This window comes from Dermacentor andersoni, chromosome 4 (genome assembly GCF_023375885.2).
Source record: "Dermacentor andersoni chromosome 4, qqDerAnde1_hic_scaffold, whole genome shotgun sequence".
NCBI classification, from domain to species: Eukaryota; Metazoa; Arthropoda; class Arachnida; order Ixodida; family Ixodidae; genus Dermacentor; species Dermacentor andersoni.
Genome location: NC_092817.1, coordinates 60,687,110 through 60,713,411, shown reverse-complemented (window position 1 = coordinate 60,713,411; position 26,302 = coordinate 60,687,110). Strand labels below are relative to the sequence as shown.

Genomic DNA, 26,302 nt, shown 5'->3' with positions numbered 1-26,302 from the left:
CAGTATACAAGTCATGCAATGGTGAAGCCGACATTCACCACCTGCTGTGGGTTTGCCCTGCATCGAAACCGACGAGGCTCCGACACCTCGCAGGAGCGGGACTTTCGCCGCATAATCCTAGCGTTACACTGCGTGGACGCAGGGACCACGTTATCGATCCCTCTTGGACTTCATTAGATCCGTAAATATTTTTTCATTCATTTAATTATCCGTATTCGCCCGCATCCCGTACCCCTGGTATGCCCTGAGGCATTTACCCTCGCTTAAAAAAAATACATATATGTAATACTGCGCGACTTGCAACCCATTTAAAGAAAAGAGCGCTACGAAGACGCGGACTAAAAGAGTAACATGTACGACGGACAAGGCGTACATGTTCCCCTTTTAGTCCGCGTCTTCGTAGCGCTCTTTTCTTCAAGTATGCAAAGCCAACTCGTCCACATTAAGCTTCTGTTGCAACACAGGGTCGCTTATGCGAGCGCGATGGCCGCGCACCTTGTACAGGTCGGCGCAGGTGGTGACGGTGATGTTGCGGTCGCGGTAGGGCCACTTGTCCTGCAGCGCCGTCCCAACGGCCCCGGCCGCGTCGTCGTCGTCCCGCAGCGAGCTCGTGGTGTGCGCCCAGCGGCAGGGTACGGCCGACAGGCAGTCGCCGCCGCCTCGCCACCGAGTCGCCGCTGCGGCCGCCGACGGTTGCTGCGCTCGCTGCAGCTGCCACGGCCAACGGCTGCGCGAGGTGCACGACAGGGCGACGGCCACCGACGGACGGCGAGGCTGGGACGCCATGCAGCGGCGGCATTCTGCGCGGGAGAAGAGAGAACGTGTAATCAGCAATCGACGGAGTTTCACAAAGCTACAAAGCTAACAGAGGTCTCAAAGCTGGGTATACACTGCGTTTGTTACGAGAGGTACCATAACGGAGGTCAACGGATAAACAGATACTAAAAAATCCCGAACGTTTCCTTATTTTGAACGTATTCGTTGTTTTCTGCGTGTGTCTATACACATAGTGCGATGTGTTTTTTTCCAAACCATACGATAAAGGAGCGAAGGAAAAAAGAGGTAAAAGAAAACTGCTCAAGCTTGAAAGTACCTGGAATGGGTACGCGATGGGAAGACGCTTATATGCGGCACATAACGGTGTGCTTGTCACGTGTCTACGCAAAGCGATGAGCGCGGAATGAATTGCGGAAATGTGAGCGCACCCAGCATGCAGAGCCGGCAGATAGAGCAACGACGCAGTGACACGGCGCTGCGACCAAATGTTCGAATAATGCGATGATAAAGTGTACAAGCCCGACTGAACGAGGGCGTAGAAAGAAACAGATACACAGAGACAGCGCTTCAAAGTTCAACTATAAATTTTATTTTCGCACGCATCGATATATATATAAATACCGTACGAGCGGAAACAAACGTGAGAGGAAATAACATTCAGTGGTGCATATCGATCAACCGTACACGTGTTCAAGGCATGGTGAAAACATATACTGCAATTGTTACAAATATAAACCGAGCAATCGTATTTCCTTTTCAGATAGCGACACTGATGGCTTGCTCACACACCTTTCCTGTAATTTTGCAATTTCGTAGGCTTTGTAGGTTCGTAGGTTCCCTTGTCATCCTGCTTTGAGCCCTATACAGAATGGAAGTACTTTCAAACATGGTTTTGCAGGAACAGTCTGGGCAATGAATAGTCAAATGACCCGAGATTACCCTAGTGACGTTATATCGATGCTCTTTTAATCTCTCATTGATGCATCTACCGGTTTCACCAACATACATTCTTCCGCACGAAAGTGGAATGGCGTAGACATTCTTCTGAGATTATGTCACATAATCTCAGAAGAATAGCGGCAAGATCGGGGGTGGACGTGGTTTTCTTTGCCCCTGAGCGCCTCCAGAAGCTATATGCAAACAGGTTAATACACAGAATAACAGAAGGCACGCATGTACTACTCAAATTGCGAGCAATTTGTAACCTGCACTCATAACATCACTCATAACATTGTCTATGCCATTCCACTTTCGTGCGGCTTATATATCGGTGCGCACGAAAATAAAATCTATAGTTGAAAGTGAAGCGCTATCTCTGTGTATGTTTCTTTCTACGTCCTTGTTCAGTCGCGCTTATACACTCTATCATGGATTCTAAGCAACTAGCCCGCCAACGTGCTTTAACCGAATAACGCAACTTCCGGACAAACCCCACTCCTTCCTGCTCGTTCCATCGAGATGGCTACAGCAGCGATAGGACAAGGCAGTCTGTCCAGGGCCGCTATTTTGTAGCGATGCCTTATGCCTTATTCTATGCTATTCTTATCATCCACCACACACGGCCGCCTGATCGCGTTGATGTGGGCAGACCGTCGCTCTGACCAGTGGCCAAGCGCAAAAAGCCTGAAAAGGCATAGAATCGGAAAAGGCATCGCTACAAAATACCGGCCCTGATTTCCACGAGTCAGCAGAGTGTCCGGTGTTCACGGGTAACTGAAGTGAAATAGGTCAAACAAAAGAAGAGATCGAGGGAGGGAAACTGAACGCACACGCTGTCGATCGCAGTGAACTTAATCGCGCGATTCCCAGGGCATTCCTGAGACAATGTGTTGAGCTACAGACAAGTGGCGTTATAAGGACTCAATGCCAATTAATGATATCCCTCTGTATACTTTCCCTGCTCAAATATCTTATGACACCAAATCAGTATGACGAGCACGTTGATTTGGAGCACATTGAAAGTGCCCAGAGCGCTAGTAAAATAAGTTACGTGAAAGCCCGTCACGTGCTGTAGAACTCGCTTTGAGAGGAGGACGAGACGGTGCCCCTAAATTTGGAGCCCACTGACGGTCCTCTTGCACGTCTCCAGTGCAAGAGGACCGTGATTCAAATCCCGGTGCCGCGCTATTCTCCACCGGAAAATACAAAAAAAAAAAAAAAAACCGTGTGCTGAGAAAATTGCACAAACAGGCCTGGAGTGCGGCCTGATCCCGGTGACCAGAACCGGTAACGCACTCTCTCACCAGAGCAGGATTGGCCACCCTGGTGCAGTACTTGGCCACAACCTCCTATATGAATACAACAATCGAACCCCGGCCCTCAGTCCCCAGCAGCCGCGAAGCAAATGACCACGGCGGCGGTCAGATCTGTGACGCTGCAGAGGGTGCTAAGAATACCTGGCTCCGGACAGGCCGCCATTGGAATCTGAACCTGGCAACGTTTAACGTTAGAACGCTATCTAGTGAGGCGAGTCTAGCAGTGTTATTGGAGGAATTAGAGGGTAGTAAATGGGATATAATAGGGCTCAGTGAGGTTAGGAGGACAAAAGAAGCATATACAGTGCTAAAAAGCGGGCATGTACTGTGTTACCGGGGCTTAGCGGAGAGACGAGAACTAGGAGTCGGATTCCTGATTAATAAGGAAATAGCTGGTAACATACAGGAATTCTATAGCATTAACGAGAGGGTGGCATGTCTTGTTGTGAAACTTAATAAGAGGTACAAAATGAAGGTTGTACAGGTCTACGCTCCTACATCTAGTCATGATGACCAGGAAGTCGAAAGCTTTTATGAAGACGTAGAATCGGCGATGGGTAAAGTCAAAACAAAATACACTATACTGATGGGCGACTTCAATGCCAGGGTAGGCAAGAAGCAGGCTGGAGACAAGTCAGTGGGGGAATATGGCATAGGCTCTAGGAATAGCAGAGGAGAATTATTAGTAGAGTTTGCAGAACAGAATAATATGCGTATAATGAATACCTTTTTCCGCAAGCGGGTTAGCCGAAAGTGGACGTGGAGGAGCCCGAATGGTGAGACTAGAAATGAAATCGACTTCATACTCTGCGCGAACCCTGGCATCATTCAAGATGTAGACGTGCTCGGCAAGGTACGCTGCAGTGACCACAGGATGGTAAGAACTCGAATTAGCCTAGACTTGAGGAGGGAACGAAAGAAACTGGTACACAAGAAGCCAATCAATGAGTTAGCGGTAAGAGGGAAACTAGAGGAATTCCGGATCAAACTACAGAACAGGTATTCGGCTTTAACTCAGGAAGAGGACCTTAGTGTTGAAGCAATGAACGACAATCTCATGGGCATCATCAAGGAGTGCGCAATAGAAGTCGGTGGTAACGCCGTTAGACAGGAAACCAGTAAGCTATCGCAGGAGACGAAAGATCTGATCAAGAAACGCCAATGTATGAAAGCCTCTAATCCTACAGCTAGAATAGAACTGGCAGAACTTTCTAAGTTAATCAACAAGCGTAAGACAGCGGACATCAGGAACTATAATATGGATAGAATTGAACAGGCTCTCAGGAACGGAGGAAGCCTAAAAACAGTGAAGAAGAAACTAGGAATAGGCAAGAATCAGATGTGTGCGTTAAGAGACAAAGCCGGCAATATCGTTACTAATATGGACGAGATAGTTCAAGTGGCTGAGGAGTTCTATAGAGATTTATACAGTACCAGTGGCACCCACGACGATAGTGGAAGAGAGAATAGCCTAGAGGAATTCGAAATCCCACAGGTAACGCCAGAAGAAGTAAAGAAAGCGTTAGGAGCTATGCAAAGGGGGAAGGCAGCTGGGGAGGATCAGGTAACAGCAGATTTGTTGAAGGATGGTGGTCAGATTGTTCTAGAGAAACTGGCCACCCTGTATACGCAATGCCTCATAACCTCGAGCGTACCGGAATCTTGGAAGAACGCTAACATAATCCTAATCCATAAGAAAGGGGACGCCAAAGACTTGAAAAATTATAGACCGATCAGCTTACTGTCCGTTGCCTACAAAGTATTTACTAAGGTAATCGCAAATAGAATCAGGAACACCTTAGACTTCTGTCAACCAAAGGACCAGGCAGGATTCCGTAAAGGCTACTCAACAATAGACCATATTCACACTATCAATCAAGTGATAGAGAAATGTGCAGAATATAACCAACCCTTATATATAGCTTTCATTGATTACGAGAAAGCGTTTGATTCAGTCGAAACCTCAGCAGTCATGGAGGCATTACGGAATCAGGGTGTAGATGAGCCATATGTAAAAATACTGGAAGATATCTATAGCGGCTCCACAGCCACCGTAGTCCTCCACAAAGAAAGCAACAAAATCCCTATAAAGAAAGGCGTCAGACAGGGAGATACGATATCTCCAATGCTATTCACAGCATGTTTACAGGAGGTATTCAGAGGCCTGGAGTGAGAAGAATTGGGGATAAAAGTTGATGGAGAATACCTTAGCAACTTGCGATTCGCTGATGATATTGCCTTGCTTAGTAACTCAGGAGACCAATTGCAATGCATGCTCACTGACCTGGAGAGGCAAAGCAGAAGGGTGGGTCTGAAAATTAATCTGCAGAAAACTAAAGTACTGTTTAACAGTCTCGGAAGAGAACAGCAGTTTACGATAGGTAGCGAAACACTGGAAGTGGTAAGGGAATACATCTACTTAGGGCAGGTAGTGACCACGGATCCGGATCATGAGACTGAAATAACCAGAAGAATAAGAATGGGTTGGGGTGCGTTTGGCAGGCATTCTCAAATCATGAACAGTAGGTTGCCACTATCCCTCAAAAGGAAAGTGTACAACAGCTGTGTGTTACCAGTACTCACATATGGGGCAGAAACCTGGAGGCTTACGAAAAGGGTTCTGCTGAAATTGAGAACGACGCAACGAGCTATGGAAAGAAGAATGATGGGTGTAACGTTAAGGGATAAGAAAAGAGCAGATTGGGTGAGGCAACAAACGCTTGTAAACGACATCTTAGTTGAAATCAAGAAAAAGAAATGGGCATGGGCCGGACATGTAATGAGGAGGGAAGATAACCGATGGTCACTAAGAGCTACGGACTGGATTCCAAGAGAAGGGAAGCGTAGCAGGGGGCGGCAGAAAGTTAGGTGGGCAGATGACATTAAGACGTTTGCAGGGACAACATGGCCACAATTAGTACATGACCGGGGTAGTTGGAGAAGTATGGGAGAGGCCTTTGCCCTGCAGTGGGCGTAACTAGGCTGATGATGATGATGATGATGATATATTCACGCATGCCGTTACGTGAACTGCAATTTTTTTGCGTAAAAGCTTGCCGACGTGTTGAACCCCTGCGAAACTTGCGAACAATATTTCACAAGCGTTTTTGCTGTGTTTGTTTCAACGCAGTTTTGAAGCACAAGACACCGATCTTCGTTCCATTTGATATATTTTTCAAGCATAGTTGCTCGATCGACCGCTAGAATTATCAGCACTTTGCTATCACATAAATTTAGGTTGACAGGACTTCCGGTTCCCTCTTCAAGAACGCGCCGGTGAGGTCTACAGATGCGACTCTTAAAAAAAAAAAAGTAATGACAACAGATTGCAACAAGCTCCAAACGTTTCGCACCAACGACACCATCCTGTCCTTATTTCTGCTTTCTAGCGCTGTCACGAAAAATGAAATGACGAAAAGCTCCTGAACCATTTTTTCCGCGGAGGCCAGTGTGGAAGGACAGTACTCGGAGGTTTCCAGAGCAGCGTTCCACTGAAGGCCTTTCGCAAGTCGTCTTTGAAGCAACGGGGTCGCGAGGCGCACGTTAAAGAGAAAGCAGTGACCTCACGCTTGATAAGATAACGAAAGAAATAATGCACGGAGCTTAGCGTTCCACAAGCAAACATCAAACTTTAATTTCTAACATGGTTTCTTCAAGGTACTAGAACACGTACGAACAAATATGGACGCGCAAGGGTGCTATAAATCATTTTTTTTCTCCTTAGACCTAGCTGTCGACGAAGGAATAATGCCATGGCGTCGCACGCCAGACCTGCGACGTCGTGCTCCGTGGGCTCTCAACGCACTTCGTAGCATCAAGGCGCATAGGGAGGGAAAAATCCGCTATGTGCACGCTAGACGTAAGTGAGAACGAAACCAAAGCAGAAAGAGCTTACGCAGCTTGCACTGTGCAGACACCGAAGGGCTAGAGACCAATACCATGGGTGTCGTCTATGCATGCGCGGAAGACCAGAAAATCGGGGGCGCTCGCGTTCAGAACGAGAAAGAGAGCGTAAGTAAGCCGGGGCCGCGTTCTACGCCAAGATGGGAAAACCTCACCAGCCATCAATGGCGTTTTTATTTTTCTTCTTTATTTTTCGTGTCTTGTTCCTTGTAGCTTCACGTATAGGGCCAGAAAATGTCCCCCCGAAAACTATTTTTAGGTATCGGCAGCGACTTACGCTCAGTCCGCACAACCTTTCGCCCAAAGACGTGCGGCTTGAACGCACGCACGCACGCACGCACGCACGCACTTATTTTTGCCAGCATTAGCCAATACTACCTCCACGTCAAAGACGGAACACGGCGCCGTTACCTCGCGTTTGGACTATCGGGGTCGCTCCAGGCCAGCGGCCACTCGTATAGTGGTCCAATAGCCTTCGTGGCAAAGCGGTCGGCGGACGCTCGTGCTCCTTCCCTCTCCCCTTTACCCTCGGACACGTATGTGCAAGTCAAAGCAATCGACAAAATCGGAGAGAAGAACGCGAGCTGAAGGAACGCCGCGAGATGATTGACAAGGTCAAGGGCACGCACGGCAGCCGAAGTGCGAAGAGTGCATAACTTAAGTCGCCGACCGGTTCCGCGACCCCGATCGCTGAGGCCTCACGGAGTGCGTTCGAATTCGGCGCCAAGCGACAACGGTGAATGCACCGGGGCACCGCTCTAGGTACGCGGTCAAACCGCAGATGACCGAATGTACGCAAAGAGTGCCAGGAGATGGCCAGATGCTAAGCCGGGGAATGTGTAAGAAAATCCAGGTAACATTAACTTAAAACCAAATGTTGACGTGTTTTAAAAAGTTGACTGCGTGTGCGAGCGATATCAAGTATTTATTTACAACATGCGCTCCATGGCTTCCGTATTTATGATTAATGCGTTGGCATTAGGAGAATCAAAGTGGAAAAAAAAAGTGTATGTGTGAAGTGTGGAAAGCAGTTCAGATCGTTTATATATATATATATATATATATTAGTGAAACTGACAGTGGGCTGCTCTGGCAGTCGCACTTCGGTCCGCGAATAGGCAGGGCGTGTGTCGAGTGAGCTCCTGAACAACACTTTGCAATGCGCTGCTGAATGCGGTTTTAAATCATCGATCCGGGACCTCTAATAGATGAGACGTAATGTTTACGCATTTCTCTCGCATTTACCGCTAACTCGACGCTGATTCTTTTTATTCCTTTGATCTCCTTAGAAAGGATGCATAAGATAGCCGAAAGGGAATAGACAGCCAGCACGGTTTCGCTTCATAACAATTTCTTCAAAAGACGGAATCAATTTAAGCGGACAAGTAAGCCAGCTTTCAAGCAGAGCAGAGAATTCGTCATCAATGCGCCAGAATTTCAGTTCGCGACTCTTCCTCGACAAGACGCAATCAGCAGATGTACCTAAACATAAAACAGTGGCTGGCAAACGGTCTATCAACGATGGCACATACGAGACATTGTACAAGGAAATCACGCCTCAGAAACCACGATCCCCACTATCTGTCAATATGAGCAACAAACTCATGCCAATCCCAAGTCAAATAGTGCGCCAAGCAACTTGCTTTTCGATGCCACACCTTAAGCACATACCTTTGACAACCCCAATACTACCGCCATTTATCCTCCACGAACACCCGTCATCGACTATACTTATGCCTATCTTGTTCGCACACCACGTCGAGCCACAACTCTCACTCGACGCAACCCTCGAGCAAGGATGGACGACCTCGCAAGCGGATAGATGACACGACTCAGTAAACACTCCATCGAACCTTTGCGAATCCTCGGTCTACTGTGAGCTCTGCGAGTTATTCTCCACAATGCTTAAGATGCGCTGTGATCCCGCTTCCTCGCGGAAACACGACGCGCTTCAGCCATCTCAGCACCGATGAGCCGATGCGAAGGACTTGCCCCGGGCTATATCGAGTTCCACCAACTTCCGCCTTTGGTACAGATGCACCGTGGCTGTACTATACTTATGCCTTGACAACAGCGGGCGAGTTGGACAACTTGAACGTGTTCTATACGAAGCCCCGTCCGATACTGCCGCCAGTGCTTCCGCATTCGGCCTCCACCGGTCCGCCTGGCTTCCTCGCTTGCCATGCTCGCTACCCTTTCAGTGCGCGATATCAATATATAGCATGTGAACTATTCCGAACGTAACGGACTCACCTATATAATTACGGAAACGGCGACTCTGCTTCCTACCTCATTCTGCTTGTCGCACTATAGATCTCAAGCGCTCGGGGGAGAGCAACATGGCGCCGGATTGCATACCGAAAGCGATACACCCTTCTCTCGCTCTTTCCACACTAAGTGTTGCTGCCACGACTGCTACATTCCTGCGTCTCTTCGCGCACAAATGGAAGAACTCTTGTCCTGCATCGCGCTGCCACCCTCCCTTTCACAAGTGTTCATTTCGTCTGCTTCTGAAGTTCTGATTGGCTGGGCTGGGGTACGCGTCCGTAGGAGACAGGAGCCCCCAGTCAATCAGCAGCGGACGAAATGGGCATGTCCACTAGGTGAAAGCTTACAGAATAACCCCCCCATTACCCCCTCCAGTAGTCAGGCTCCACGAGTACTGTAGTTGTGCTGAAAATAACGCTGCGAAAGCGCCCTAATAAATGGGTGACAAATTAATGATATGGGCACCGCAGGCTTCAAGGAATGTGCAGCCGCTTGTTCGCTGTGCAACGTATAATGTTGCTGTTCCTTTCATTAATTTTCCTGTTTGAATCCTCCAAGGTGCACGTCCAGAAAAAATATCTGTATTTGAGTAAATCACCTTTGAAGGGGCACATGTGTGGTAGGTATAACGAGTCTGTACTTCCGAAAAGCGCGCACGCAAAAGAACAACAGCAAGGATTATTGGACACGGCAGCGCGCGCGACATTCACCATATATACTCGCTATTGAGCCGCCTTGTTTAGACTGTTGGCCGCTAATTGACTACACCTAATTTCGTCCACTATCGTAGTTCCTAATGACCTACAAAGAGATTGGAAAGAAACGCGGAGAAACACGTGCTAAGCGCTTTCCTGTTGTATACGCAGCCGATCGAGACAAGGCAAGTATATTAAGGATAGTAGCATGCTGTCGTACTTTTGAGCGCTATATATATGGTAAAATTTAGAAGAAGGCATTTCCTCTTTCACGTCCGCTCGGCCTCCCACCGACAAAAGCTGTATCCGTACCTTGGACCGCGGTGCAAACCCTGATGCAAGGCTTCAGTACTAAGCGCAGGGGCTGGAGTCATGGATATATACCGCCAACATGCAATCCAAAAGCTCTTCAACCATACAGGCTGCGAAACTCGCCACAGGCCCCATGTTTCAGGAGAGGCACACAGTGTTTGGCGTAAAGCACGCAAAGGTGTATTGAATGTCACGCGTTACCCATTGACCGCGTATCTATAAAGCGCCACTTTTCCGAGCACCACAGCAAAGAAATCAGCTAAACAAAAACAGCATTTTAGGTCATGCAGCCCACTTTTCATCAGCCGAACTTGCCGTTTCCTATTTATACCTGGAGCTCGGAGAACTGTAATGATCGAACGCGTCGTCCACTATATAGTGAGGCACCGAAAAGCGAACGTTTGAAAGACCATAATGCACGCGACGACGCGCCGGATCGATATAGGCGCGGTCCGGTCTCCAAGGCTGTCGCGGCCTATCGACTCGGATTCAGGCAACGTGTACTGTAAGCACGGCCCGCAGCTCCGTTGACCACATAGCAAACCATCCCGCCGCGGTGGACGGCTCGTCGGCTAGGGAGTCCTGCTGATGTATGAAGCCGCGGGTTCGATTTGCCCGACGCGAAGGCTGCAGTGCAATGGGGTGGTAAACGGGCGATACGAGACCTACGGGCTGAGTCACGTTCGCTAGATACACGTACGGCTCAGCACATATGTTCGAAAGAAACGAACCGGAAGAGGTCATTACCCTCCCGCTAATACAAAGCGGCCAGGACGTGCGAGGAAGACATCCGATGGGTTGTTTCGAAACGAACCATGCATACTCAATATAAAACAAAGGATCGCAGCACCTATTTCACGAGATGACACTTTCCGGCTCTCCTGAGCGTTTATTTTCACGCGCACGAAGAGTGGTCATTCAGCAGGAAATAAACCAACACAGTCATCACATACACTCGTCGCTTAAGCCTAATGCAAGTTAAACCATCAATATAGGGCTCCGGGAAAAGAAAGAGGAAATGGAGGAGGAAAGAGAAAAGTAGAAGGCAAGGGGGTTAACCAGAATAACGTCCGGTTGGCTACCCTACACTGGGGGAATGGGAAAGGGGAAAACAAAGATCACAGGGAGAGAGAGGAGGGAAGGAAAGAAGAAAATTGCGGCGAGTTTGCTGACGTGCGTGGTCTTACAGAAATCGTGTTAATAGTCACAGATGGTCGCACAAACCCGTCGTCCTTAAAGAGGAAATAAAACCTTTACACCCACCCAGCACCGCGCAGGTACCAGTTAAGGAAATACGCTAACGATCGTGTCTACATCGTTAAACGCCGCGCACAGAGCTGAAACTTCACACCGAACGCCGTTTACCCTTCTCCTCGCGGGCGCCGCGCTCCAAGGCGGAGGGCTGGCGTCATATGCGCAAGTGCGCCTACGTACATCGCTGGTACGTCGCTCATAGTGACACGTGACTGAGAATTATTCAAGGCAACATCTCAACAACTGATTATCTCATTATCATTACCTTGGTTCTGCCCACCTACGTGGCATTCACATATTTTTAAACTCTGGCTAAAGTTAGGTGGGACACCCTGTGTAATCTCGTGTGGGGTCACTCCAGGCGGATTAGACCAACGCACATAAAAAGCTCGGGTCGGCAAAAAATCATGGACGGCATCCAACCCGCTTTGTGAGCATGCCCTCTGTGCCCGCTGGCTTCTTATCAGCGGAGGTGGCGGTGAACGAGTTGCTACAGCGCCCACTCGTACATCAGCCCGATAAGAATCAGTCGACGCGGAAAGATTCCAAGCCCACGCGACACCGTCGGGGACGGCGGTTCAAGCCTCTATCGAATGTCACCATCGTTTCACAGCCGGGTCCCATCCCACGGCCTTATCTGTGACGAGCGAGAAACAGTTACAGCGATGAAAGGCCCGAAGGCAATCGCCGGAGAGATAGACAAGGGTTCGCTTGCACCAGGAATTTGAAAACCGCGATATCGCTATCAATGTAGACCGACGATTATGACACCCTGCTACGCGTATCAGCGTCCACTGAGTGAATAACGTTTTTATGTTTATTTTTTTACTAGACCGATATGCCCGATCAGCGGTAGGTGTGTACGTTTCAAGTTCGACGCATCTATACTTTTTTACGGCGGCGTAAGCATGGTCGAAAAGGTTAATTCTCGTGTGATTTGTTTTCTTTCTTGCGTCGCAAGGCTACACCTGTATTTTGAGGGAGGCCGTAGCGGAGGGCAGCGGGATGGTGTTGGTCGCTTGGAGTTGTGTGAAATTTTTGCACGCTTCCACAGGAATGCGGCCGCCGCGGCTAGGAAACGAACCCGCAACATCGTGTCTTGTATAGTATAAGCACAGGACGGCCGTCAGGTGACAGAGAGGGATGTTCCTTCATAATGCCACCGCTTCGCGGGTAAAGAACAGCAGTATTTCAGCTCTCGTATATAGGGCATTCAGAACTTTCCCGCGGGTTAAAGTGCAAGGTTAGGAATTATGGGGTTTTACGGGCCAAAACCACTTTCTGATTATGAGGCACGCCGTAGTGGAGGACTCCGGAAATTTAGACCACCTGGGGTTCTTTAACGTGCACCTAAATCTAAGTACATGGGTGTTTTCGCATTTCGCCCCCAACGAAATGCGGCCGCCGTGGACGGGATTCGATCCCGCGACCCGCGTCGTCGTCGCGATCCCGCGATACCGCGACGGGTAAAGTGCAAGGTCAGTCCACCGAGATTTAAAAAAAATGGAATTCTGGGGTTTTACGTGCCAAAACCACGATATGATTGATTTCATACTCACCGAGAGTATAATGAATATACAAAAACTAGCCGTTTCGGAGCCCGTACGAGTCCCTTGTTCACATTGAGCAAGAGACCCGTATAGGGGCTCTGAAACGTCAAGTGTTTGTCTTTTTATTATGCTCTTGGCGCGTGTTTGTTTTACTTTTATCAAAATTTAATTTGGATTAAGCAAACAACAGGTAACTGCCAAAGCGTACATATAACGCTTAACTTCATAAGAGGCAACAAAATGTGCTTATCTTCTACTTCAATAGCTTCGTTTTGAAGATTAGCGCACCTTTCCATTATTAATCATTGCTTTGTTTATATACGTACGCACATGGTTTTTGTGGGTTATTATCCATGGTAGTCCCCCCCCACCTTCTCCACCTTCCCTGCAATCGTGTCTTTCATAGGCGCTTCAGGCAATGTGCATAAATAAAAATATAAAGAAATACTACATTGCCTTGTAATTAGACGAGAGCGGCTTCTCTAATGCACAAGTTACTTGACATACTTGACACTGCTCTCTCCCCTTGGCTAAGAGGTGCTTGCTTATCTGTGCAGTTGATTACGACTTTTTGTCGGCCTTATTTGTAATTGTTCTTCCTGAAAGGCTCTGTGCAAGAGATAAAAAAGCATAAAAATAAAAGACGGTCTCGTCTCATATGCCTACCTTTTTTATTTATTTATTCATTAAAAAAACCTAGCAGGTTCCAGCAGGAGTATTGTGCGAGGGGGAGGATTATAACAATATATATATTCAGAATTTGAAGCATTACAAAGAATGGAAAGAGATAACGAGTATATGAGACGTATACTAAGGTACATAAAACGAGGTGACGTTACATAATAGTTAGCGGAAGGCGACATACGCTATCGGAATGGATGGCGACCTACACAATGTAAGGGTACATTATTTAACAACGCCATATTTTACAGAAGTAATGCAAGAGTACATCTCTCGACATTGCCAAATACAGAAGTTAGCGAGAAGCGTGAACATAATTAAGAGAAAATTAATGAGAGCAACTGGCCGCGAAAATATAGCGGTTACTTCATGACGAAAGTTAACAGGATCATGAATGTGGACAACATTATCAGGGAGACTATTCCATAGTTCAATTGCTAGTGGTAACGCTGATGAATTGATGGCGTCTGAGTGCCCAAAGATACGTTTGAAGGAGCGTTTGTTGTGCAAACGGCGAGACGTTCTTAACGGTTGGGAGAGAAGGATGAGGTTTGGTGCTGACGGTTTGTTATTTTATGAAATAAGCAGACCAGAGCAATCTTTCTGCGTGACATTAAGGAGGATAAGGACAGAGAAGATTTAATATTAGTAACACTGGAATGACGGCTGCAGTCTTTGGCGATGAAACGCACGCACGATTTTGAACACGTTCAAGACCGTTGATTAGATAGGTTTGATGAGGTGACCAAATTGATGACACGTATTCGAGTTGACGACGGACGAATGTTGGATATGCTAGTGATTTGATCGAACTAAGAGCGTTGTTGTGAAGGTCTCGTATAAGGTAGCCGTGGGTGCGTGATGCCTGTGCTGTGATTTTATCTGTGTGAGCTATCCAAGAAAGTATGGGTGAAAGATGCATGCCAAGGTAACACGTTGTGCGAGCTACGTGGCTGTTATTAAGAGTGTAGTTAGATCCTGAAGCTGATTTATTGCGGGTGAAGGTCATTAGTTCACATTTATCAGTATTAAGAGACATTTGCCAGCGTGAGCACCAATTAGTTACGAGATCCAGGTCCTGTTGGAAAGCAAGATGATCAGCTGAAGAAGTTAGTTTACGGCAGATTACGCAATAGCCTGCAAAAAGTCGCATGTTAGAGGAGATACCCGCTGGCTGATCATTAATGTAAATTAAAAATGATAAGAGGCCCGAAACACTACCCTGGGGGACGCCGGAGGTGACATTGTTCAAAATCTTTCGAAATTGTCAGGCCACCTTGCTATAGAGTAGGCAGCTCACCAAGCATGCTCGTCGACCCCGTGACGTGTACGTATGCCTGTCGAAGGCCACCAAGGCACACAAACATTGGCAGTTCCCACTTTTAGATCACTGAAGCAGCATGTGTGCCTTCGGGAACGGCCTACGCACACTGGTTGTCTGTCGCGGCGTGTGCTGCTTCACTAATATCGTAAATGACGCGCGTTGGCCACAAAGGAAGTGCACAACACAAAGCTATTAAGCTTAAACTGTGCGGGGTGATTGACTGTTTCGCCGTAATCGATGCGCGATTCTACAGTATAGGTACTATGTACGGACTGCAATGCTTACTTGTGTATAAGTACTGGACGTGTTACAAGTGACGACAACGACTGCGGACTAACCGTATTTTCTAGCGCCATATGACTCTTGGCCAATACTCCACATGCAGCATCAATAATAATAATAATAATAATAATAATAATAATAATAATAATAATAATAATAATAATAAAACTCGAGCCAATTAAGAGCGCTCGGCTATCGCTTCGATCACATCGCCAGATTGAGAGCGCTGAAATCATGTCGCCGAAACTCTGTCGAGTATTTATACTCGTTCGGCGCTTCAGTGACGGGAAGGAGGCATCCGTACCTTTGTGCGTGCGACAGGCATGTTGACGGGATTCGCGAGGCGAGAACGTTCAAGCGCGGCCGAACGCCGTCACGCTTCGTGGCGCGAATGCGAAAATGGTGGCATCAGGTCGCGGAAGGCTGCGCTCTTTATATGCGGCAGCCGCCGCTCGGAGGTCGCGACCCCTCGTCGCGGTGCAAACCACTCGTGACACCCGAGTGCGCCGGTCGGCTCGCTTCTTATCTTTTTGCCAACCGTGGGAACGAGCGCGATGCAAACAATGCAATGTTTGCGGTTCGGCTGCCGCAGGTGACGGTCTCGCGTTCCTCCGAACGAACGGAATGTACGGAGAAAGGTCGTCGAAAATTCTTTCTTGCTATTTCTGTCAATTTGGTTGATCGATCGATCGATCGATTGATTGATTGATTGATTGATTGATTGATTGATTGATTGATTGATTGATTGATTGATTGATTGATTGATTGATCTTAAGGTTTAACGCCCCGAAGCGACCCAGGAGATTTGAGATCGAGGGAGCATGTATACCGTCGACGGCTCCGGACCAATTCGGACAAGCTGAGGCTATTTCACACACGCGAAAGCGCAATACACGAACAGTTATGCAATGCATTTTCACCTGAATGCGAGCTCCGTGGCCTTGGAATCGATCCCGGGACTTCGTGCAGCGGCACAACGCCTTGGCCGTCGCGACGGCTTCTGCCGCATGTAGGCCAGCCGAGAATAGTTCGGCCGGCTATACGCCGTGCGCTCTTCGACAGCCTCATTCGCCGGCTGTGGCGCACACAGCAATTTATAGCACGCGTTCACAAATATACTTTGCCCTTAGCGCACACTTTTCTGGCGTATGTACACACGCACTTCGTTACGAATGAAACAACTTCAGACGCCGCACAGAAATCGCGGCACACAGGGAACAGCAGAGACTGATAAGCAACGCATCGTTTTTTTCTTTTTGTTTTTTTTTTGTACCGCACTGACTCTTTCAGCGACATTGCTGTCAAGAGAGTGAGACGGCCCGGTTGGTCACTGGCTTGATGGAACACGCGCGTCGTTGTAACCCCGTTCCACCAAGACGCTGCTATCGACGATTTCGCCTTGCTTCGGGAACTACACATGATAACCTTTCTCCAAGCGAGTACCCCTCTGGTTTAATATACGGCGTCTTGCGCCGTCCCATCTTCGAACACATTCGAAACTTTTTCTCGCGAACAGAATTTCGTTAAACACGACGCGCCATTCGTAAAATCATAAAAGGAGCCCAAATTCGCAAATTTTACGAACAACTTGGGAGAGTTGGCAGGTTTAAGTGCGGTCGGATGTTCCATACTCGCAAAGAAAAAAATTTCATCGTGTGTTCGCGTGTATAACACCGCAGCGCATGCGATGAACCTAGACATTATTCATACAGGTTTCGAACGCGCACCCAATCGTGAACATCCATAGCGGAGCTTCCTCTTCCCCAAAAGTCTGACGCTTCACAGTTTCTGCCACAGGTCAAACTTCCACTAGTATGTCGCAAAGGCACGGTGCCAACAAACAGTGTACACTAACTGCCAACGCGTTTCTTTTTCCTTTTTTTTTTATATATATCTTCGATGCTAAGTCGAGCTCAAGTACACCCCGCTTCTCAGTCAATGATTATAAGCTCTGGGAAAACAAAGCGTGATAAGCGTCGACGTGCATACGGCGCCTGGCAATAGTGTATCGTATGCGCATCTGTGCCTATCGGTACCGACGTGCACCGATAGGCACAGATGCGCATACGATACACTATTGTTGTGCATCCTACTTTACAGGTTTATTAATGCTCTTAATCAAATTTATTGTCACAGATTACCGACACTCTTCAGCTAGTGAGGTATATTTATTAACAAACTGCATTCTTCCATTTCCGATTGTTTACATTGTTATTGTTCTTTCTTATTATTCTGTTGTTCACTTTCCGAGCTACTGAAAAACAACTCAATGCCTTCCCTTACGTCACGCCTTCGGGCCCTTAAGGTGGAACCGAATGAAATGAACCTAATCGTGTATCGCCGTGTCTGGAAAAGCCGCGCGGGTTAAAGAGCCCCAGGTGGCCGAAATTTCCGGAGCCCTCCACTACGGCGTGCCTCATAATGAGAAGGTGGTTTGGGCACGTAAAATCCCATAATTAAGTAATTACGAGCTACGCGGCAGCCGCGAAGTTGCGCGCCTCTGCGCTCAGCGAGGCACAAAAGCAGCCAACACTTGGCGACGTTCGGTCCTGTTGGTTCGGAATCGTGACAAACCGTAGCGCACAACCACGCAGACGGACAGAAAAATAAAATGCGATAAACAAAAGACGACAGACCACTGACGCTGACCGCCGTCGACGAATTCGTCCGACAGCAGTGAACTACGTGCACCTGTTTTCGCCTCTCAAAAGAGGTCGATCCGAACAAAGGTACAGGTATACATCGAAACACAGCTGTCGAAGAGCGTAAAGCCAATAGCGATCGTGGAGCGTATACGCCGCTGCGGCCCCGTTTCGATGTAGTTGCGTGTCTCCAGCACGAGTTTGCGCGATGGCATGGTTCCGGGTAAAATGTAACTAAATCCGCTAAAGGTTAGTTGCTTGAAGCAAACAGACTGAAAGTGCCCAGCTGTTGGGTCGGTCTGGAAACCGGTTCAGCTTCGGCACGAATATCTATTCAAGAATTACGGCGCAGCAAACTGAGCTTGATGTACGGTCACGGTGACAAGACTGATAACATGCCAAATGCCTGCCGTGCAATTCGCTAGACTCCCGACAGCGTCCTTTTACGACGATGTCCTTACAGGTTACAGGAACGTTGCATGGAATAGTCAATGAACCAAGCGCGTGCACATTCACTATGCACGCCGCTGGAAGCTGTCGGCGTGAGTTGACACCTATAAACGACAAGTGCGCTGAAAACAGTTACTTCAAACGCGATCCAGGAATTCCATTGAAGCGGAACAGAAACAAAAAGTGGCGATAATCCAGTGTACGTGGTCTGGAACGGTATCAAAAACGCTGCATGCCTGCGCTTGCCTCTGCACGGCTTACGCAGTCGCGCGCATTATAATCCAGTCGCCACGACATATTTCGTTGGGGCACTTTCACTGGAGTTTCTTCTACTCTCTCTCTCTCTCTCTATTATATATATATATATATATATATATATATATATATATATATATATATATATATATGTATAAGCGGTCGATTAATGAAATATTAATCTGCAGGCTTAGAAGGAAGCCATGATTACATAATAATAATAATAATAATAATAATAATAATAATAATAATAACTGAAGCCGTACAAAATCGCACTGCTAGGTTTATTCACTCAGCATATTCTTACATCAGCGCATCATCCTTAAAAGCAGACTCCAGTTTACCAGCTCTTTCGTATCGCCGTCGAATTGCCTGCTTTTCACTATGACACAATTTTTTTTTTTTTTTTTTACAGTCCGCTCGCCATCGCACCATACATTTCACCGCCGGCACGAACATTACGTCGTACTGGTCATTCATTAAGCGTCGCTCGCCCCAAAACGCGCACTGTCACTTTTTCGTCCTCGTGTTTCCCTCGTGTAGGTGTGGACTGGAACGGCCTTCCTTACGACATCTCTGCCATCACCAGTTCATCTGCATTCACGGTAGAAGTGTCAGCGATTCTCTCACCCTAACTAATATTGCTTTAAATATTGTTGTGATCCCGCCCCTTATGTATTACCCCCCGTGTGGGGTCTTTAAGGAAAGAAGGAAAGAAAGATAATAATAATAATAATAATAATAATAATAATAATAATAATAATAATGTTTACTGCCACAAAATATACAAAACAACACAAGCAGGCCGGTCTAAGCCTCAGTTGGCTTGTAGGACCGTGCCAATGAATGTGATAGACAAAGCAAACAAATATACATCAATTGATGAGAAATGAAGAAGAATAAATAAATAAATAAATAAAAAACAAATAACGAATAATAATAATAATAATAATAATAATAATAATAATAATAATATACGCGGTTTAACGCACCCGAGCCGCAAGGTAGCCAATACTGTAAAATAATTTACACCCGTAAATGTGAAAAAGGGTGTAAATGTGTCTATAACTCCCACCCTAAGGGTGTGAGTTTAGGCACATTTAAAACCTCTTTCACTTTTAAGGGTGTAAATTATTTTACGGTATACGGGAGAGGCTGTAATGGAGGAACACGGGATTGATTTTGAAGACCTCTAAGCGGTTGCAGTTTCTCCGCATTGTCGAAATTCTTCTCCTCCGGTACTATTTATTCCCTATCGTCCGTCACTACGAGTGGCCGATACCGGCGATAACGGAAACGAGGCGCCTAAGAAGCCATGGCTAATGGCATAAAAGGAACGAAAAATGTAGAGGTCCTTCGGAAAATATGGCTCCCGAGGTTCTTTTAGGTGCACCCAAAGCAAGGCACGCAAACGTAGTTGTCGCGCCGTTTTAGAATGTTTAGTAATCAAAGTACACAAGCGCTTTTGCGTTCCGCTCTCATCGAAATGCTACCGCCACAGCATGGAGTCGAACCTACGACCTCGGCCTCAGCAGCCACAGCCATCGAGACACTTTGCCGCAGCTGCACGTGGACCTTGACTTATGCAACTCTCACCGGTCGCGTCCTCTTTCCGTGTTATCAGTTCGTCTTCCATATGAATAATTACGTAAACCTGAGCAGCATAAAGCAGCAAATGCGAAAGATTGTAGGCTCACGCAATCAGTAAAGCTGTTCCTGAAAGTTACTCATGAGCGACGCAGTTACGAGGTGACATATGGGTACCGGATATCAGAACAAAATTACGTATATCCGGCCCCGACCGGCACCCACAGATGGTGAGTTGCGAACATATTATTCAACGTCTTTCCTCAATCGTATGTACTCGTGTACGTTCCTATACATACTGGTCAGTGCGCTAGCCTGACCGACGAAACTTCCCTCGCACGACGCATGGCACGGCACAAACAAGGTCCCGGGACAACGCGCGGCCTATTTCTCCTCGCATTGTTTTCCGCCCACTAGAGGAAAATGAAATGTAAGAAATTAAACCGAAGCATTAGGCGGATGGAGACTGCGCAGATCACGGTGAAAAAATAGCGCGTAAACACAACGCAAACGTCTTCGACAATTGTGCGCAACTGCGCTATCGCCCGGATACGGGCAATCGCGCGTTCTCGCTCCGCGCAGAGTCACGCGTAATACCTGCATGCATACGTTCGAAAATCGAAAGTACCGCCAAGTTCTGAGTCGAATTACTGCTCGAAATCGTGAATGCGATAAGACAACTGCACCTAGATACCTAAAGTGGTACTTCTCATTCTGAGCAGTGAAGCCATAAGGCGACCGAAACGAGAACGGTGAGAAGCAAACAGCGGCGGTTATTCAATACTTACCAGATAACAGAAGGCATCCGCGCTGTTAGCCATGACGTCACGCGGGAGGGAACGGATTACGCGGCCAACCCTGCGCATGATCTATTCCCCCCACCAAATCTCTCAAAGCAGGGTTTAGCCTTCCAACATGACGCAACAGTCCAAAGGTGTTGGCCTTGCTTCATCAAGGGGATGTTCGGCAATCGCTTGTCATATATTGAGGCTCCAATTAAGCGCCCATACGCTGTACTATCCACAAGGTATAGATTAACTAGATCAACGCGGTGAAAGAGAAAGAAGAAAAGGGGGTAAGGCAATGCAGGGAGGTTAACCAGAGGCACGCTTGGTTTGCTACCCTATGCAGTGTATTGAGAGAATAAACTTTTTATTGTACGAAGGAACTCCGTGGGGTTAATCTCGGGTGGAGCCTTCTTGTAGAGCCCCACTGGCCGTAGCGGCTCGCCGGGCCTGGTCCAGGGTCGCCAGTTGGCTTCCCAGTGCTGCAGTGTATTGAAGAGGTTTAAGGTACGGAAAGAAATAACGAAAGAAAAGAGTGAACACTGACGGCACGTGCAGTGGCGTAGTAAAGAGAGGGGGGGTATCGTATATGCCTGAAGACCCCCCTCTTTCCGCCGGCTTGACGGGGCGTAAATGCTAAAGAATGCTTCGGTAACCAGCAGCGCCCGAGCTCACGTACCCGATGCACCAGATGTGTAGCGCCGCAGAATGCAGCTTTGTCAACATCCTGCGTAATAAATAATTGCACGAATGTGCGGGCTCAAAAGAAAAAATTAATTCGCTAAGTGGTCGCTAAAACTACTCGCCTTAGCGGAACGTTGCACGTGCGGTGCGCTCGTGCTCGGAGCGAGCGTCGCTAAACATGCACAGTCGGGCGGTGTGGCTCTTGGCTCGCGTTCAGTCCGCGCTGCGAAGACGAACAAAAACAGCTGCAAGACTGTGGGCGCTGAACGAGCGCGTCCGGCGCTCGCGTTTACGGCGAGGCGCGCCTCGGGAGCGACGGCGCAGAGTTCACAAGTGCGGCCGTCGACAGACGCGAACGGGATTCTCGGGATCGTATCCAGACTCGGCGCGGCCGAAGGGTTTGGCGGCGCGTAACGACTCGGCAGGCCATAGTCGCGGGCGCCGCGAGGGAGATGTTCGGCTCGGAAAGCGCCTTGGTGCCACGAGGACGTGCGCCGCACGACAGTCCCTGGAATTTATCGCCGAATGAAACTCCTTTGAACGACAGAAAGTTGAGCTAGTTGGTAAGGATTCATTATGCGAAAAAAAGAAAAGAAAGAGGTGAGGCGTGCAGACAGGACACAAGAGTATAGAAGTGGACAACACGAACGCCGACTATCAACTGAAGGGAGCACTGAGGCGAAAAAAGAAAGAAGACACAAAACTCATATGCGCAGATGAGTTCAAAGTATGTTGGTCACAATCAAAGTACGCAAAGTATGTTGGTCACAATCGAATGTCTACTAATATGGCTACTAATATGGCTATTAAAGGAATATCAAAGAAAGCACGAGACGCTTGGTCCACCAAGAACCATGCGCATACTATGCTCGGTATCCTACACCGGCGAGAGAATACTTTCTGGAGAGGTTGCGCTCAAGCGAACGCGGTGCAATCCGTCGAGTCCCCACAGTGATGGCGGCTAGCGACCATTGTTTCTTTTTCTCGTCTGCTAGCTAGAAAGCGTCCAAAGCTCTGCCAGGCGAAAATGCACTCGACCAGAGAAAACCGAACGCGCACCGAAGTGCGCCGCGCGGTGGTCGGGGCAACACGAGAAAAACGCATGCTTCTGGCTGGCTCTGGCAGCGCGTGCATGGGTAGAGGAACGAGAACAAAAAAATTGAAGAGGCTCAATGTGTGCTCGCGATTGAAAGTCAAAGTAGAAAAAATAAATAAGAACGTAGTTACCTTGGCTGGCTTTAATGTCATCACTGGATGCTTTGGCGCAGGTGAAAAAAAATGTTGATATTTTTTTATGTGACATGACGGCACCATAGAATAAAGACACACGGCACGCATGAACCACCACAACGCTTCCTCTCATCGGGCCTCGCTGCGGGCTTTGTCAACTTGCCTGATAGTGTGTTGATTTGGCTTGTCTCGTTGTATGGCCCGATGTACGACTTTGGAAAAGCTAATGCACCTTTGGCGTCAAATATTTATGGGAGCACTAAACTTACAAAGTTCCGCAATTGAAAATCTAAAGCACACGTTTGGAAATGTCAATGCACCTTTCTCATCAAAAGTTTATGAGAACTTTATACCCATAAAGTTTCGGAATTGATATCCACGCGCTCCGTAAATTCCATGATAGAGTGCAGATTCCGCGGCCTCCGCGAGATGCCGCGGTGAGCCCGTTCGCCATCAAAACATCCTTGAAACTTTGTGCTCGGACGGGGCTGCTTGTGTTATGTGACTCCCGGTGCATGGGCGTTGCCGCGAAATATCAGCCCAAGTTCGCAATTTTCGCGGTGAAACGGCTTTTCGAGCGTAAAAAGACGCTCTAGACAAAAATCCAGAATGATTTCCTTGGCGCGTCACTTGGCGCGTCTATCCGGAGGTGCACGCAGATACCCCACATTCGGCCACAGATCTGTCGGCTTCACGAACGGCACCAATGCACGTGGAGAATACGTCTTCGCACGCAATATGGCATCACTAACGCTTCACCACATAACCTCGCTCACGATTTCAACAAACAGTATTCGCGATAGCTGTGCTGCCAACTTTTCTTTTTTTCGAGCGAGCCTCTAGCCTACGGCAGTGAAGTCGCTAAAGTTTCGCTATGTCTTCACGGAAAGTTGGTAAATTTGTTGCTAAAGCTCTCCGGTGAATCGGTAAATATAGGTAGCGGTAAATATTGGCGCAAAGGATTTACGGAAACCTTTCACGTTTGCACAGTCTCACATGCAGTTCAGGAAGAAATAGCGACTATACCACCGTGGTGTAGCGGGCTTTTACTTTACTAACACGTTTATAAAACAGCGAATGCTGACAACAGAAGAAATTCTGCGTCGGCCTTCACATTGTAAGGGGAAAATCCAGCCCGCGTTTCGAAGGAACGCGGGCAACCTGACTGAATGAATAATGATCAAACGCGTATGTGTTTACGTTCCCTTAGACAAAAATTAAACGATACTTGATTGCGCTCACTCGTATGTGAATGAATGAACCAAAATGAACGAAATAAGGAAGGAGGATGCGAATGAATTAAAACGAAAAAAATATGTATGCAGCAGACCTGACCTTCATTATGGAAAAAATTGAGTACACAGCATCCAAGTAACTACACGTAACAGAAACCACAAGCTGGTCGTTCCGGATGGATCCTATCATATACATGGCGAAAATCGTCGTCCCGAAAAATAAATATAACTGAAATACGGCGCCGCTGAACAGAGTAATGTGTGTACCATATTCTGGATAGTCAAAACTAACGCTGCCTCTGCCCGAAGAACGAAGAACCGCTGCCCGATTGTTTGCGATCGGTGCTTTTTGCGGCACGGAAGGTCGCAGGTTCGATACCGACAGCGGCGGGTACATTTCGATGGGTACGAAATGCAAAAACGCGCGTGTACTTCGATTTATGTGCACGTTGAAGAACCCCAGGCGGTCACATTTATTCCGGAGCCACCCATTACAGCATGCCCCATAAGCAGACCGTGGTTTTTGGCCCGTAACTCTCCAGAACGTCTTTTAGAATAACTATTGCACTGCTTGACGAGTGTACACTTCCTACAGGGAAAAATTCGCACGCGGTCTACATCGAAGTGTTGAGGGTACTGTGCAAGTTCTCCTCGGGAATCGTGAAACCAGAGCGCTACATGAAATAAGAATGACAAGAATTCTACCACATGAAGCGCACCAATAGAGTGTACGCATTCGAGTAAGCACACAGATTTCAAAGTCGATATAAAGCGCTCGATCCCGATTCGTCCAGCGGTATGCGTGCCGAGCATTCGACTTGTGAGTGGCGTTGCCTTGACAGAACGGAGAAAAAGCGCCATAGAAAAAAAAAATCGAAGAGGCGCACTAAAGCAGCAGAATTCGAAACGGTCAACTCGGCCACTGGGATGAAAATGAATACATTTTTTTTGTTAGTTTTTACCGGAACACCCTCCAAAGAAAGAGAAACAGGTAACCAGCAGACCGGAAGCCTTACATCCTGGCCCCGTAAAAGTGTATGTCCAACGAAGCTATTGAAAACCACTACAACTAATGAGGGGGGGTATGCAGTGCTTTATTGCTTAAGAGTAATAATAGTAATGGGAGTAATGGTACTTTCGGCAGCGCGCCACCACTGCTCGTATTGCCGCATCTTTTTCCCTGTGCCGCTCTTCGTATTCACGCGGCTGCTCGGGAATCCTAGCTATGCGTGTGCTCTCATAGCGGTGCTACTACAACAATAAAATCAGTGGCTAGGCTGATTATTTTATATAAAGAAGGCGATCGACGTCCCTCCCCACGTCACAAGCTGCCGTCGCCGCGGCAGCTTGCGCAACAGTAACCTTTACCTGGAAACGTATGCGGGGAGTGCTACGTGCTTCGCATTGATATCAGGAGCGCCTTATAATCAATTATGTGGTTTGGATGCTTGTTTTGTGCTTGTTCTTTATTGAAGCGAATGCTGTTCTGTATGCTGTATGCGTGATTGGAAAGAATGTACGCACTGTTCGCTTCACTTTACCGAGTGCTTGGAGCCCCTGCCTTAAAGGGGTACGAGCCACTGCTCCTTCCCAGCAATGCCTCCGGGATCGGCCCACGTGTTTGCTAACGGACACGGACACGAAAAATGCTGACCACCTAGAGGCTATCAGCTTCGCTGTAAAACTGAAAGAACGGGGCCGGTATGCGCAAAACTTCTCTTACGTGTCCTCATTTTCTCATCGGCTGGCGTTCACATGATAGCGATCGGTGTGGCCATGTGGCAGGTGACAACAATTGCGGGATGCCCAATCGCGGACGGCACCTCTATATGTATAGAAAAGTTTTGCAGGTACGTCCCCACGTCTTCTTCGCTTTTCTTTTCGTGACAGCATCCGGCATCGCACAGCAGCATTTCCTTATAGGGGCCCAGTGACGGTCCTTTCCGCCACGCAAGTGCTTCGCTTTCGCGTTGAGAAGCGAAAACGTGGCGCCCTATGTAAATTACCGGCTTACGAGCGTCTTTATACGCACGCAGACGGTTACACTCACGCCTACTATTTACCGCATCGTGTCCCAGGCGAGGTCAAACACCGAGGACGCGGCGCAAGAAAACAAAAATTAGAAGAAAGACA

The 26,302-nt window shown here is 47.8% G+C and overlaps 1 protein-coding gene across 1 annotated transcript in view; it reads right to left on the bottom strand.

Moving 5' to 3' along the window:
- Nucleotides 1-26,302, bottom strand: part of LOC126536695 (uncharacterized) — a 56,475-nt gene that overhangs the window by 15,558 nt on the left and 14,615 nt on the right. Inside the window, exon 2 of the mRNA XM_055073845.2 lies at nucleotides 496-800. Coding sequence (XP_054929820.1) covers nucleotides 496-800 — 305 coding nt within the window. The remainder of the gene's footprint in view (nucleotides 1-495; nucleotides 801-26,302) is intronic.